The 14991-nt window shown below is 57.5% G+C and overlaps 1 protein-coding gene across 1 annotated transcript in view; it reads left to right on the forward strand.

Annotated features, from left to right (window-relative positions):
- Positions 1-10654, forward strand: part of TAF1B (TATA-box binding protein associated factor, RNA polymerase I subunit B) — a 28466-nt gene extending 17812 nt beyond the window's left edge. The window contains exons 5-10 of the mRNA XM_054383392.1: positions 1104-1281; positions 2227-2273; positions 5781-5871; positions 6643-6713; positions 7356-7581; positions 10448-10654. Of these exons, the coding sequence (XP_054239367.1) occupies positions 1104-1281; positions 2227-2273; positions 5781-5871; positions 6643-6713; positions 7356-7581; positions 10448-10640 (806 nt within the window). The 3' untranslated portion in view covers positions 10641-10654. The remainder of the gene's footprint in view (positions 1-1103; positions 1282-2226; positions 2274-5780; positions 5872-6642; positions 6714-7355; positions 7582-10447) is intronic.
- Positions 10655-14991: the final 4337 nt, after the last annotated feature.

The following is a 14991-nucleotide window of genomic DNA, read 5'->3' on the forward strand; positions in this document are numbered from 1 at the left end:
TCTCTGGAGTCATTCCAGCCCCACCTGGCTGTGTTCTGTGTGCCCTGCCCTGGGTGCCCTGCCCTGGACTGGATGATCTCCAGAGGTCATAGAATCATAGAATCAACCGGGTTGGAAGAGACCTCCAAGATCCTCCAGTCCAACCTATCACCCAGCCCTATCCAATCAACCAGACCATGGCACTAAGTGCCTCATCCAGGCTTCTCTTGACCACCACCAGGGATGGTGACTCCACCACCTCCCTGGGCAGCACATTCCAAAGGCAAATCTCTCTCTCTGTGAAGAACTTCCTCCTAACACCCAGCCTAGACCTCCCTTGGCACAGCTTGAGACTGTGTCCCCTCCTTCTGCTGCTGCTTGCCTGGGAGAATAGCCCAACCCCTGCTTTCCAACCCCTGGCACTCTGTGATTCTATGATACTGGCACAGGGAGCTCAGGGAGGCTGTGGCTGCCTCCTCCCTGGGGGTGTTCAGGGCCAGGCTGGATGAGGCATCGAGCAACCTGGGCTGGTGGGAGGTTGAAGATCATCCAGTTCCAAGCCCCCTGCATCCCGTGCTGTGCCCATGGATGATCTTTGTGGTCCCTTCCAACCCAACCCAACCCATTCTGTGATTTCTGTGACCATTTGAATAACAGCAGATTGCTGTTACAAATGTGATTTATTTTCTTCTGTGTGAATAGATTCCCAGAGTCACAGACTGCATTGGCTTGGAAGGGACCTTCAGAGGTCATCTTGTCCAGTCCCCTGCAGTCAGCTGGGACACCTCCAGCTGGAGCAGGCTGCCCAGCACCATACCCAATCTGGTCTTCAATATCAAGAGCCATGAGCAGCCAAGTCCAGCTGAGCTGTCCCTGCCCATGGCAGGAGGCTGTAGCAGATGATCTGTGAGGTCCCTTCCAGGCATAGCCATCCTGGAGGTCTGTGGCTGTTTCCATCAAGCACAGTGCAGGTTGCTTACTGCTTGTGAAAATAGCCCAAATCCTCCTCAGCCCCAGCAGACCCTGCATGGGGTGCTGCCAGGAGTGCTGGGCAGGGTCCTAGTGGCTGTGCTGGCAGAGTGCCTGCAGCTTGCCCCCAGCCTGTGTTCCCTCTGCCTGGCCAGATGCGCTGCACAGCTGGACCTGCCTGCTGGTGCGGAAGCTGGGGCTGGGGGCAGCTGAGGTCCTGACCCTGGTGCCTGCAGGGGAGGCCAGTAGCAGGGTGAGGCACGACCTGCTGGCTGCAGCTCTCATCGTGGTGGTGCTGAAGCTGCTCTTCCTGCTGGATGACCACTACGAATGGTAAGGGCAGCACAGCTGCAGCAGGCACCACTGCTGGGAGGCTGCAGGAGAGCTGGACAGTGGCTTTGGACAAGGGCTGAGAGTGACAGCCTGAGGGACAATGAGCTGGGAGAGGGGAGTGAGGCTGGAGATGAGGAAGAAAGTCTTGGCAGGGAGGGTGGGGAGGGACTGGCACAGGTTGCCCAGGGAGGCTGTGGCTGTCCCCTCCCTGGAGGTGTTCCAGAAACCTGTGGCCTTGGCACCTGGTTTAGTGTCCATGGGGGGTTGGGTTGATGGTTGGGCTGGATGAGCTTAGAGGTCTCCAACCCAAACACCCTGGAGGTGTTCAAGGCCAGGCTGGATGAAGCCTTGAGCCATCTGGGGGCAGTGGGAGGTGTCCCTGCCCATGGCAGGGGTTGGAACTAGATGGTCTCTTAAGGTCCCTTCTACCCAACCCATTCTGTGATTCTGTGACTGTTCTGACTGAAGAATCCTTGCCCAGGTTGGAAAAGACCTTTGAGATCCTCCAGTCCAGCCCTTAGCCCAGTACTGCCAGGGCACCACTAAAGCATGGCCCTCAGCACCACATCTCCACAGCTTTCAAACCTCTCCAGGGTTGGGGACTCCACCACTGCCCTGGGCAGCTTGGGCCTGAGCTTGACAAAGCCTTTCAGGGAAGAAATTTTGCCCTGCCTTGGACCCATTCTTCCCTTAGCCTTACTGAATGCAGTGTGTTGGAGCTTCAGGGAAGCTCAGGAGCAGGAAGCACACAGCTGGAGGCATTCTGCACCCCAGGCACTGCTGATGGTTCAAAACCATCCCTTTGAGCCTGAAACTTGGGAGTGCAGTCAGGGGGTGATGCTGTGGGTTGTGTTTGGGCCCAGTGGGTGTATGTGAGGTGCTTGGGAGCTGTGTTTGGGTCTGCAGAAGAAGTTCTGACTGCCTCTGGCTTTGGTTTTCTTTCAGGTTGCTTTCAGACTTTGCAGAAGAAAGAAATAAAAACAACAAAGAAGGTACAGGAAGAACTCTGCTAAATGAAGGCTAAGGACTCCCTGGAGGTGTTCAAGGCCAGGTTAGATGAGGCCTTGAGCAACCTGGGCTGGTGGAGGATTGAAGATCATCCAGTCCCAAGCCCCCTGCCATGGGCTGTGCCCATGGCAGGGGGCTTGGGACTGGATGATCTTCAACATCCCTTCTAACCCAATCCATCCTGGGTGTTCCTGCCCATGGCAGGGGGTTGGAATTGGATGAGCTTTGAGGTCCCCAACCCATTGCATGACTCAATGAATCTCTCACTTTGGAGCCAGGCTCTGCCAGACTTGGTTGATCATTAAAAGCTGGGGGTGGTCTTGATTCTTTTAGGGCAAGCAGGCTCAAGCAGCAGGTCCTGGTCACCTAAAAACAGCTCAGTTTCATGGGATTATAGACTCATGGAATGGGTTGGGTTGGGACCTCAAAGCTCATCCAGCTCCAAGCCCCTGCCATGGGCAGGGACACCTTCCACCAGCCCAGGCTGCTCAAGGCCTCATCCAGCCTGGCCTTGAACACCTCCAGGCAGGAGGCATCCACAGCCTCCCTGGGCAACCTGTATCAGTGTCTCCCCAGCCTCACTGCCAAGAATTTCTGTCCCATCTCCAGTCTCAGTCTGCCCTCTCCCAGCTCAAATCCATCCCACCTCCTCCTATCCCTGCATCATTCTTGTCCTGGGTAGGGGAATTTGGTACAGACCTTGCTGGGTACCTTGCTGGGTAACTTCCTGCTTCTTCTCCATGGCTGCCTCTTGGCTCAGAGTTTCCTGTGTGCTGGGTGAGGATGAATGGGTGCAGAGCACTTTGATGGTGAGGAGCAGATACTGGGGGCACCAAACCACCTCTGTGATCAAATCCAGGCTTGTTTGGTCTTGTTCACAAAAGGTCTCAGTCTGTAACAGACTCCAGATGTAATCTGGGTGCTGAGGCCCAACCATCCTGGGAGAATGTGAAGAAGCTGGCAGCAGTTCAGCTGGAGGAGGAAATGGTGTGAAGGTGGTGCTTTGAGGGCAGAAAGGCCAAACCAGAGCTCAGAAATCTCCAGAAAGGTCTTCCAGGGCCTGATGTGGATCCCAGCTGATAAGGTCAGAGCTGGCTTCCAGTAGTTTCCCTTTCCAGCCTTCCATCAGCTCTGGGGCTCACCTGGGCCTTTGGGTCCTTTCTTACCATCTCAGGCAGTGCCAGCCCCAGCCCCAGCCCCGGCCCCAACCCCAGCCCCAGCCAGGCTGCTCCACCTGGAGATGCTCATCACTGGCAGCCAAGCCCAGCACTTCCCATTGGGAAGGGGCTGCACAGCCTGCTGGGGATGGCTTTTTCGTAATTCTGGGTCATCTTGGATGGGTTTGGATATTTTTGGGTAATTTTGGATAGGTTTGGGGTATTTTTTGATATTTTAAATTATTTTTTTCCCTTTCCATTTCCCTTTAATACTTGGAGTCCATAATGGGACAGGAATGGAAGTTGTGCAACTGCTGACAAGCTGAAGGCTCCAAGCCACCCCTGCCCTCGTGGGCTCCCTGCCCCACTGAGGATCTCATTGCCGTGGGCACTGAGCAGCTCAGCCCTTGCCCACTTACTGACTTGGAAGCCTGCTGGTGCAAGACATCCACTGCTGTTTCCTCCTGTGCCTGTCCTGCAGACCTTGGGGTGATGGCAAAACAAGCAGGAGCTGCTGGCAGAGCTGCTGGCAGAGCACAGCTGAGTGCCAGAGCTGCCAAGTGGCCCTGGCCCCGTCCCAAGGGCAGCCTGCAGAGATGGGCAATGCTTCATCCTCAGCTCCCAGGATCCTGCCCACTCCCAATTTAACCATCCAGGCTGGATGAGGCCTTGAGCAGCCTGAGCTAGTGGAAAGTTGAAGATCATCTGGTTCCAACCCCCCTGCCCATGGACCTCTGGCCACAGCTTTGAGGAACTGCTGAAGGGTCTTTGTACAGCTCCTGAGAGGAGGCCTCAGTGAGCTGGGGGTTGGGCTCTGCTCCCTATCTCAGGTGATAGAAAGAGAGGAAATGGCCTGGAATGTGCCAGGAGAGGGTTAGGTTGGAGAGGAGGAGAAATGTCTTTGGTGCAAGAGTGGTCAGGGACTGGCACAGGCTGCCCAGGGAGTTGGTGGAGTCCCCATCCCTGGAGGTGTTCCAGAACCCTGTGGCCATGGCACTTGGGGCCATGGTTTGGTGGTCATGGTGGGGCTGGGTTGGTGTTGGACTGGAGTATCTCAGAGGCCTTCTCTACCTCAAACCATTCCATGATTCTTCCTTTCCTCTGTTGCTCTTTGAGTCCATCCAGACTTCTAGCACCTGAGCCCTGCTGTGCAGGATAGCCCAGGCAGCCAAAGTGCAGATGACACCAACCCAAGAGCCACCCTCAGAAGGGTTTGTCCAGCTGGCTGGCAAGGGCTGGCATGCTGCAGGCATGGCCAGCTGGGGTGCTGGGGAATGCCCAGCCTGGCTCCCTCAGCAGGCAGGTGATCCACCCATGGGGCATGGGAGCTGAGGGGCTTTAAATATCTCCATCTACAGCAGAGAGGCACAGGTGGGGCTGGAAGGGACCTCTGGAAATCAGAGTCCCACCCCCTGCCAGGGCAGGGGCACCCAGGGCAGGGCACATAGAACACATCCAGGTGGGGCTGGAAAGTCTCCAGAGGAGACTCCACAACCTCTCTGGGCAGCCTGCTCCAGGGCTCAGCAGCCTCACCCAGAGAAGTTTCTCCTCATGCTGAGGTGGATCCTCCTGGGCTCCAGGCTGTGCCCACTGCCCCTTGTCCTGTCACAAAGCTCTGTTTAGAGTTCCTAGACTTTGTGTGCCCTGCTGGGCTGCTTCAGCCCTGTGCTTTTAGGAGCATTGGTGGTGGATGTGCTGCTGGGTGCCACATGCCCTGCTAGCCTGGCACATGCTGGTAAAGGTCTGGTCACCTACCCAGGGGTGAAGCTGCTGTGCTCAGAAGCATGACCCAGAGTGGACAGCACTGTCCAGTTTATCCTCCCAGCCCTGCAGGGAGGGGATGAAACTGACACTTCATAGCTGGGCTTCTGGAGGTCTTCTTTGTGTGAACCTAAGATTGGTGTGAAGCCCTCAAAGTCAGCTTGCAGGCAAGAGAAGATCCCTTCCCTTCCCTTCCCTTCCCTTCCCTTCCCTTCCCTTCCCTTCCCTTCCCTTCCCTTCCCTTCCCTTCCCTTCCCTTCCCTTCCCTTCCCTTCCCTTCCCTTCCCTTCCCTTCCCTTCCCTTCCCTTCCCTTCCCTTCCCTTCCCTTCCCTTCCCTTCCCTTCCCTTCCCTTCCCTTCCCTTCCCTTCCCTTCCCTTCCCTTCCCTTCCCTTCCCTTCCCTGTTTGTGTACAGGATGGGGCCCACCTTCTGCTGGGCTCTCAGGCATGGTGCTGGGGTTGTGGTTGGGCTCAGTGATCCTAAAGGTCTTCTCCAACCCTAATGACTGTGGCTCTGTGCTTGCCTGCCCTCCAGCCTGCCTCCTTCACCCTAACCCCAGGTGTTTCACCCAGGTGGGACATGCTTTGAGCTGAAGAAGTGGTACAGGGTGGTCAGAAGTGCCCTGGATGTGGAGCAGCAGAGGCTGGATGAAGAAAGAGCCAAGTAAGAGGGGGTGAGGCTGGCCTGCAGCACAGGAGCTGCTCCTCAGTGCTGGGCTGGACAGAGCCAGCAGATCCCTGTGATGGAGCCAGGGGATCCCTGTAATGAAGCCATTGGATCCTTGTATCAATGCTATTAGATCCCTGTGATAATGCCATTAGATCCCTGTAGAGAACCAGTAGATCCCTGTGATAATGCCACTAGATGCTTGTAATGAAGCCATTGGATCCCTCTAATAATGCCATTAGATCCCTGTAGCCAAGCCAGTGGATCCCTGTAATAAGCATTTGGTCCCTGTGGTGAAGGCAGTGGATCCCTGTGACAAAGCTATGAGATCCCTGTGATGAAGGCAGCAGATCCCTATAATGAAGCTGGTAGATCCCTGTGGTGAAGGCAGTGGATCCCTGGCTGGATTTCCCCTTCCCACTGCTGGTGCAGCTCACTCCCTCCCTTCACCCCAGGCCCAGGTGCTCCCTGCTGGTGCTGCTGGAAGGGACCCTGGCTGCGTGTGGCAGGGACCAGCAGCTCACTGCTGGCACTGCAGCCAGGCTGGGCCCTGGGGCCTCTCACAGCCCTGCCCTGGGCTCCTGTGCTGACAGCCCCACAGCCCTGAAGTGCTGCCACCAGCTGCTGCAGCTGCTGCAGTGGGTGCTGTCCCCTGGTGTGAGGAGGTGCTGCAGCTGCTGCAGTGGGTGCTGTCCCCTGGTGTGAGGAGGTGCTGCAGCTGCTGCAGTGGGTGCTGCAGCTGTGGCAGCAGCTGGGGTGTCTCTGCAGGTGCCTGTGGAGGTGTGAGAAGCCTCTCTCCTACTCAGCCCAGAGGAGATCCAAAGTGCTCAAGAGGAGGGGTGAGTGCAGTTTGCTTCTTCCCAGCACTGCAGGACTCTGCTGCAGCTTCCCCCCCACCCCCAGGCAGGCTGCAGCTCTGCAGCATGTCCATCCTCAGGTGCCTCCTCTCCTGCCTCTCATCCTGGGTACCCCTGCTGCAGTACCTCAGGCTGTGCCTGCAGCCCTTCAAGCACAACCTTACACTTGTGCTTAGCTGGAGCTGCCTTTGTCAGTCCTCCCTGGGACCTGCTGAGCCACAGCTCAGGGGGAGCTCCCCCACCCTCACCTCCCTGCTCTGCCAGCTGCCTTTGTGGAGCTGTCAGCTTCAGGAGCTGTTGGTGAACATCAGCTGGTTCCAGCCCCCCACCAGGGCAGGGGCACCCAGGGCAGGGCACACATCCAGGAGGCTCTGGAATCTCTCCAGGGAAGGAGACTCCACCACCTCTCTGGGCAGCCTGCTCCAGGGCTCCAGCAGCCTTAGGGTAAAGACTGCAGCCCTCCAGGGCTTCTCAGTGTTCCACACTGGGATTTATAGACAAAATGAGAGAGAAAAATTACTTTTGAAAGACAAAAGGCCCCAACCCCCACTTCCCTTCCTGCACTGAGAGCAGCAAATATCACTCCAGAAGTTCTTGCCTGGTGTTTGTGGTCTGTTTGCACAGAGATAGTTGTGAGCCTGCAGAATCAGTTTGGGAAGCTGGCTGGCAGGGTGCCACCAGCTGAGAAGCCAAAACCTGCCAGCTTCCAGTTCCAGTGGTCTGAGGAGAGCCCAGCTGGGAGCTGCTTCCATGGGCACAGCCTGCAGGCAGTGGTGCAGGATGGCTGCAGCCCTCCCCGGCCCCTCAACCCCCACTACTGGCTGTGCACAGCCAAGCTCTGCTCCCAGAGGTGAGTTCTGGGGCTGGGGCCCTCTGCCAGGGCACTGCCAGGGCTGCCTGCCCTGCAGCTGAGCCACACACAGCTCTGTGCTCACAGCTGCTCAAAAGCAGCTCCGTGGAGAAGGGCCTCAGGGAGCTGCTGGGCAAGGAGTTCCCTGCCCCATGGGGCAGCAATGGGACCCTGTGGGCAAGGAGGCCAAAGGGCTCCTGGGGACATTCAGAGAGTGTGGCCAGCAGGGCAAGGGAGGTTCTCCTGCCCCTCTGCGAGCTCTGCCCTGCTGAGACCACCCCTGGAGTGTTGTGTCCAGCTCTGGGCTCCCCAGTTCCAGAGGGACTGGGAGATACTGGAGAGAGTCCAGGAGAGGCCATGAGGATGCTGAAGGGCCTGGAACATCTCTGTGAGGAGGAAAGGCTGAGACCTGGGGTTGGGTAGCCTGGAGAGGAGAAGGCTGAGAGGGGATCTGAGCAATGTCTATAAATCTCTGAGGGGTGAGGGGCAGGAAGGGGCCAGGCTCTGCTCAGTGGTGTCCTGAGACAGGACAAGAGGCACTGGACACAGACTGGAGCCCAGGAGGTTCCACCTCAGCATGAGGAGAAACTTCTCTGGGGTGAGGCTGCTGCTCTCTTCTCCCTAGTCTCAGATGATAGGAGGAGAGGAAATGGCCTCAGGTTGCTCCAGGGGAGGCTCAGGTTGGAGATGAGAAAAAACTTCCTGACTGGAAGGGTTCTCCAAGCCTGGCAGAGCCTGCCCAGGGAGGTGGCTGAATGCCCATCCCTGGAGGTGTCTCCAAGAGGCAGAGCTGTGGTGCTGAGGGCTGAGGGTTAGCCTGAGCCTTGGCAGAGCCAGAGAATGGTTGGACTGGATGATCCCAAAGGACTTCTCCAGCTGAAATGATTCCATGAGCCCCCAGAGCAGAGCTGGTAGCAGGGCAGGGGATGAGCTGTGCTAGGGCCTGGCTCCTGCTGCATTCCTCCTGTGTGCAGCTGGCAGGGGGCTCTGGGCACTGGATGCCATCCTCAACCTTTTCCTGGCTCATGCTCCTGGATGGCATCTGCAGGAGCCCTGGCAGTGCCTGCCTGGTTCTCAAGGCACTCAGAACCCCTTGGCAGCAGCTGGCTCTCACCTCTGTGCCCTCTCCTCTGCCAGAGGGTTTCTTTGCTGCTCTCTGTTTGCTGTTCACAGCACCTTTCCCTGCTACAGCAGGGCAGGAGCAGGCTGGACTCATGGCAGCAGAGGGCTGTGTGACAGCTCTGGCTGTGGGGATGAGAGGCCTTTGGCTGAAGGGAGCAGGGCAAGGATCCCTGCAGCACAGCTCTGCATGGACCCTGAGCACCCAGGCTGTGCTGCTGTGAGCAATCTGCCATGCAAAGGCTGGCTGGGAGCTGGCATTCCCTTAGGGAACACATCAGGATGGTAATGGCAAACTGGCAGAGCCTCCATCAGGCACCATTTGAATTGAGACTCTTTCCCACTAGGTCATTTGCAAGGCAAGTAGCTCATTACACATCTGACACTGAGAGTGCAAAACAACATCTCCTCCTCAGCTGGGAGGGTTTGTGCTCTGCAAGGGGCTGGGGAGCTCACAGCAAGCTCCAGAGCCAGCCCAGTGCTTCAGTCATGGAATCCTAGAGCCATTAATGTTGGAGAAGGCCTCTGAGATCCTCCAGTCCAACCTTCCACCCAGCACCTCCATGGCCACTGGACCATGTCCCAAAGGTAAATCTCAGAACCACAGAATGCTTTGGGTGGGAGAAGGCCTCTGAGATCCTCCAGCCCAACACCAACCCAACCCCACCATGGCCACCAAACCATGACCCAAGTGCCATGGCCACAGGGCTCTGGAACCCCTCCAGGCATGGGGACTGCACCACCTCCCTGGGCAGCCTGTGCCAGTCCCTCACCACTCTTGCACCAAGGACATTTCTCCTCCTCTCCAGCCTAACCCTCCCCTGGCACGTTCCAGGCCATTTCCTCTCCTTCTGTCATCAGTTACTTGGGAGCAGAGTCCTAGGGCTGAAGTGTGACTGCAGTGGGCAGAGCTGGCAGCACTCAGATGGGTGAGGAAAGCTTTCACATTTTCTTTACAAACTTCCAGTTCTGAGCAACCTTCCAACTGGATGGAGTGCAGAAGGCTTTAGGGGATGGTACCCAAGGATCTTAAAGCTCTTTTCCAACTTAAGTGTTTCTGTGAGTCTGTCTGTACATGAGGAGCTGTGACAGTGTGGGAGAAGTGCTGGGAAAGAGCAGGTCCAGGGAGGGTCAAGAAAGCTTGGGAAGGGTCTGGAGAACAGGGCTGGGGAGGAGCAGCTGAGATGAAGAGTGGTCAGGGACTGGCACAGGCTGCCCAGGGAGGTGGTGCAGTCCCCATGCCTGGAGGTGTTCCAGAACCCTGTGGCCATGGAACTTGGGGCCAAGGTTTGGTGGCCATGGTGGGGCTGGGTTGGTGTTGGACTGGATGCTCTCAGAGGCCTTCTCCAACCCAAAGCACTCTCTGATTCTGGTCTCTCTTCAGCTCTTTCCCAAGCAGCTGACTCCAGGCTTCACCTGGTTGCCCAAGGTTGCCATTCCCAAGCCTGCTCCACCTGCTGAAAGCTGGAGGCAGGGCCCCTTTGGCTCTAGTCTGAAGGGCAAGACCCTCCCCACTGCTGCTTGGGCCTAGCCCTGGCTCCTGGCACAGGAAGCTCTGCAGGCTGCTCCTCACCAGCTCTGACCACGGCTCAGGACTGTGGGGTCCTCTCCTCTGCCTCAGGGTTTGTCAGGAATGGGTGCCCCAGAGCAGGGCTGGGCTTGGTGCCCTGCAGAGTGTCCTCTGAGTGCAGCCAAGTGCTGACTCTGACAGCTGGGACTCAGGAGCTGCTCTGCCCTCTCTTTGCAGGCTGTGTGGCCACCTGGCTCACTACAGAGGAGTGGACTTCCCCCAGAGCTACCACTTTGTGCTGAGGTTGTTCTCCTTCCTGCTGAGGGTGGAGCCCTCCTCCCTGCACCAGGAGGTCTGCCTGCTGGAGCACAAACTCTTCCACAAGAGGCTCAGCAAGAAGCCAAGGTCCAGCACGAGGCTGAGGAGGTGACAAGGCCTGAGAGGAGCAAGAGGAGAGCTGTGGGGATGAGTTGTTTGAATGCCAACACAGAGTGTGCAGCTCGGCCTGTGCTGAGCCTTCTGCCTGCATGGACACTCAGCCCTGCTGCTGGGCTGCAGCTGCTCTGCCAGTTCCTCTGTACCTCAAGCCACTGCTTTCCAGGAGGGGAAGTGACCATGGAGACCATTTTCAGGCTTGATTTCCTCACCTTGCATCAGAGGAAGCCAAGAAATTACCATTTTGGGGGGGAGGGGGCAGAATTGGAGATGCTTTGGGGGTGCTGCCCAGCACATCAGCAGCTGCTGACTCTGTGAGGGCTGGAAAATAAAAGAGTCTCTGGTTTTGTACCTGCTGAGGAGCAGCTAGATGGAAGGCACCTTGAAGATCTGGTTCTGAGTGTTTGTGTCAGGCAAAGGTGAAGGCAAGCACAAAGCAGCAGAGCTGAAGGTGTCTCCTTCTTCTTGCTGTAGTCATAGGCTTAGAGAGCCCTCTGAGATCACCCAACCCAACCATCAACCCAGCACCACCCTGGCCATCCATCCATGCCCCCAAGTGCCATGGCCACACTGGAATGTCTGTTAAAAATCTTGTAGCAGCTCTCTGAAGGACACCTTGGCAGGCAGACAGGAGCCACTGAGCTCAGGAGACTTCATCTGACAGACTTCTGCCCTCAGTTACAGCTGCACCTGGCTGATAGAAGCACTGCAGGAGGAAAGGCTGAGCTTCAGCCACTAAAAACAAATCTTCTCACTGCTCCATCGTTGGGAGTGCAGCAAAGCTCCCTCAGATCCTGCAGGCAATGAAGGCTCTGCCTCAGTCAGCTGGAGTGAGGCTGGCAGGTACCCACCAGAGCCATGTGCCTGCTGCACAGGCAGGGGGAGAGGAGAAGGCTGTGCCCCTGCAGTACTCAGTGCTGGGCCTGCCCAGGATCAGTCACCAGCTGTGGTGGGGTGGTGGTGGTTGAGAAGCTGAGGAGCCACTGGAGTGTCTTGGAGTCATGGAATGGTCACTGAGTCCAACATCAACCCAGCCCCACCATGGCCACCAAACCTTGGCCCAAGTGCCATGGCCACAGGGTTCTGGAACCCCTCCAGGCATGGGGACTCCACCACCTCCCTGGGCAGCCTGTGCCAGTCCCTGACCACTCTTGCAGCAAAGACATTGTGGGAGCTCAGAGTCCTGCTGCAGCTTGTTGTTTGTTTGTTACCCAGGTGTGAGTGGCCAGAGCAGCAGTGATAGAGATCAGGTAGGAGGGGTTGAAAGCAGAGGGCTGAGGTGAGGCACAGCAGCAGCTCATCCTTCTCCAGAGGATCTCCCAGCTGCTCTGGACAGCTGTGCCAGGAGCTGTGTCAGGCAGTGCTTGGCCAGGTGCTTGCAGAGGGATCCTTTGGGTGGGATTCATTGAAAAGGACACAAAGATGGGAAGGAAGAATGGTGAAAACAGGACTGTGGCAGAGGAAAAGGTGCCCAGGTGGGCAAGAAGGGCACCAGCAGCCTGGCCTAGGTCAGCCATAGTGTGGGCAGCAGAAGGGCAGGGATTGTGCCCCTGGATCAGCACTGGGGAGGCCACAGCCTGAGTGCTGGGTTCAGTTCTGGGGCCCTCACTCCAAGGCCCATACTGAGGGTCTACAGAGGGTCCAGAGAAGGGCAACAGAGCTGGGGAAGGGTCTGGAGAAGAGGGCTGGGGAGGAGCAGCTGAGGGACCCAGGTGACAAGATGAGAGGAAAAGGCCTCAGACTGCTCCAAAGGAGGTTCAGGTTGGAGATGAGAAGGAACTTGTTGACTGGAAGGGCTCTTCAAGCCTGGCACAGGCTGCCCAGGGAGGTGGCTGAATGCCCATCCCTGGAGGTGTCTCAAAGAGGCAGAGATGTGCTGAGGGCCATGGTTCACCCCCCAGCCTTGGCAGAGTTACAGAATGGTTGGACTGGAGGATCCTAAAGGGCTTCTCCACCCCAAACCACTCAGTGGTTCTAAAGGTAAAGGAAGGACACCAGAGGTGGAGGAGAGCATTGAAAGGTTTGGGAGAGGGAAGAGGCTGTAGGGAACCCAAATCAGCATGGGGCAGGGCACTGCCACCCCAGGCTGGCATTGTGCTGTGCCCAAGCCAAGGCTCTGCTAACCCCTGTGTGCTTCAGTGCTGATGCAACTGGGTGACATCAGAGAGGTGCAGCCACAGGAGGTGGCAGGCAGCGTGGTGGTGCCCAGCAGAGTGGTGTCACAATCCTGTTTGTGTCACTGCCTGCAGCTGACTGTGGTGCCCAGGGCTGAGCAGCCATCCCCTCTTCGAGGGCAGCAGCTGGCACTGATCCAAGCAGGGACAGAAACCTCCCATCAGGGGCACTGCTGGGCATGGCCCTTGAGCCATGGTGGGGTTGGGCTGGATGATCCTGGAGGGCTTTTCCCACCCCGGCTTTTCCCACCCCAGCCTCTCTGTGACTCTGCTTTGGCTGTGGCCACCCAGCAGCAGTGTTTGCAGTGTTCCTGCTGCATACAGAGGGTGTGAAGCCTGGACCCTTACTTCAAGTTTGTCTCCTTTGGTCTCCGGTTTCCTTTGGTGGCTCTCCTGGAGCTGTCCTCCTGTCCTTGTGCACAAACAGGGCAGAGGCTGTGACCTAGAAGGGAGGCTCTCATAGTGTTCCTGCTGGTAAGTGACAGCAGCTATCTGCAGCATCTTGGCACGTGAGAGGTGCTGCTGCCTGGCTCCTCACTGAGCCCAGCAGCATCCCACCCTGCTTTCTCGGGGACAAACTTCACATCTCTGAGCAGGAACTTCAGATATTCCAGGAGAAACTTCAGATCTCCAAGGAGAAACTTCAGATCTTTGAGCAGGAACTTCATCTCGTCCTGGTGTCAGCTCACACACACTCTGCTGCCTTTGGAATGCTGCTGCTGCTCTGCAGCCAGAGGATTTCGGTGGGTTTCCAGCAGTGTCCACTGGAGTGGAGTCTTCATCACCAGATAGACACTAGATGGTAGGATGAAGTTCTGGACAGTGATGATGGGGAGACCCTGGAACCAGGTGGCCCAGGGAGGCTTTCAGGTTGCTTTCAGACTTTGCAGAAGAAAGAAAAACAGCAAAGAAGGTACAGGAAGAACTCTGCTAGATGCAGGATTAGGACACCCTGGAGGTGTTCAAGGCCAGGTTGGATGAGGCTTTGAGCAACCTGGGCTGGTGGAGGATTGAAGATCATCCAGTTCCAAGCCCCCTGCCATGGCTTGGAACTGGATGATCTTCGAGGTCCCTTCCACCACAACCCATTCCATGATCACAAACCTTTCACTCCAGTCCTAGGCTCACCCATGAGGCACCTGACAGTGCCAGGGTCTGTGAACTTTGGCACTGTGCTGACAAAATTGTCTTGGTTTTAGATCTTCCTAAAAAATGGGTTTCGTACAGGAAGTAAAGAAATAAGGTTAAATGGGATGGGAAAGGGAGAAGGGGGAAACTCGTTTTTAGTGGAAAATAAAAGATGCCAGGGTACTTCCCTGGCACAAACTCGAGCACAGGGCATCCTATCTCTAGGTCAGGAGGAGCTTCTTGACTTTCAGGGAGCCCTGGACCAGGCTGCTCAGAGAGGTTGTGGAGTTGCCTCTGGAGAGCTTCCAACGCCCCCCGGTCATTGTGACCCTGGGCAAGCTGCTGTGGTGCCCCTGCTTTAGCAGGGGGTTGGAGTGGGTGATCTCCAGAGTTCTCTTCCAAACCCCCATGCTGGGATTCTGTGCTTCCCTTGTACCCTACTGCCAGTGCCAGCCGTGAGGCAGCCCTGGCACACCGCGGCTGGCAGGACAGCGGTGGGAGCTTGTGGTGCCAGCTCCGCAGCTCCCGTGAGCGGTGACATCGGGGGGAAACGTTAGGCTTTTTTCACCACCGAAAAGCTTTTTTGACAGCGGGGCGGGAGAGAGGTGGCGGACCCGGGCCAGCGGGCGAGCAGCTTTCCCCCGCAGTTTTAATCTTCGTTTACTCGCGGTGTCCCCAAGAAGCTCTGGCTTGTATCGTATCCTATCGGCCGGGCACGGCACGGCACAGCACGGCACGGACGCTGCGGGAACCGCTGCCGAGCCTCGGCGGAGCCTCCACCGCCCCCGGCCCAGCCCCGCCTCGGTCCCGCCTCCCGCCTCCCTCCCGCCCAATGGGGGCGCGGCGTTCCCGCCCCGCGGCGCTGGGGAGCCAATGGGAAGCGCCGCGCGGCGCCCGTCCACCTGCGGCTGCGGAGCCGCCCGACCGGGCGAGAGGAGCCGACAAAAGCTGCCGGTGCGGAGGGCTGCGCTGCTCTTTCCTCTCCCCCCGCCGCGCCCTCCCGACCCGCCGGGCCAGTTCTGCCGCCCGCCGTCTCCGCCAGAC

The sequence above is a fragment of the Indicator indicator genome, chromosome 9 (genome assembly GCF_027791375.1).
Source record: "Indicator indicator isolate 239-I01 chromosome 9, UM_Iind_1.1, whole genome shotgun sequence".
In the NCBI taxonomy this organism is placed as follows: Eukaryota; Metazoa; Chordata; class Aves; order Piciformes; family Indicatoridae; genus Indicator; species Indicator indicator.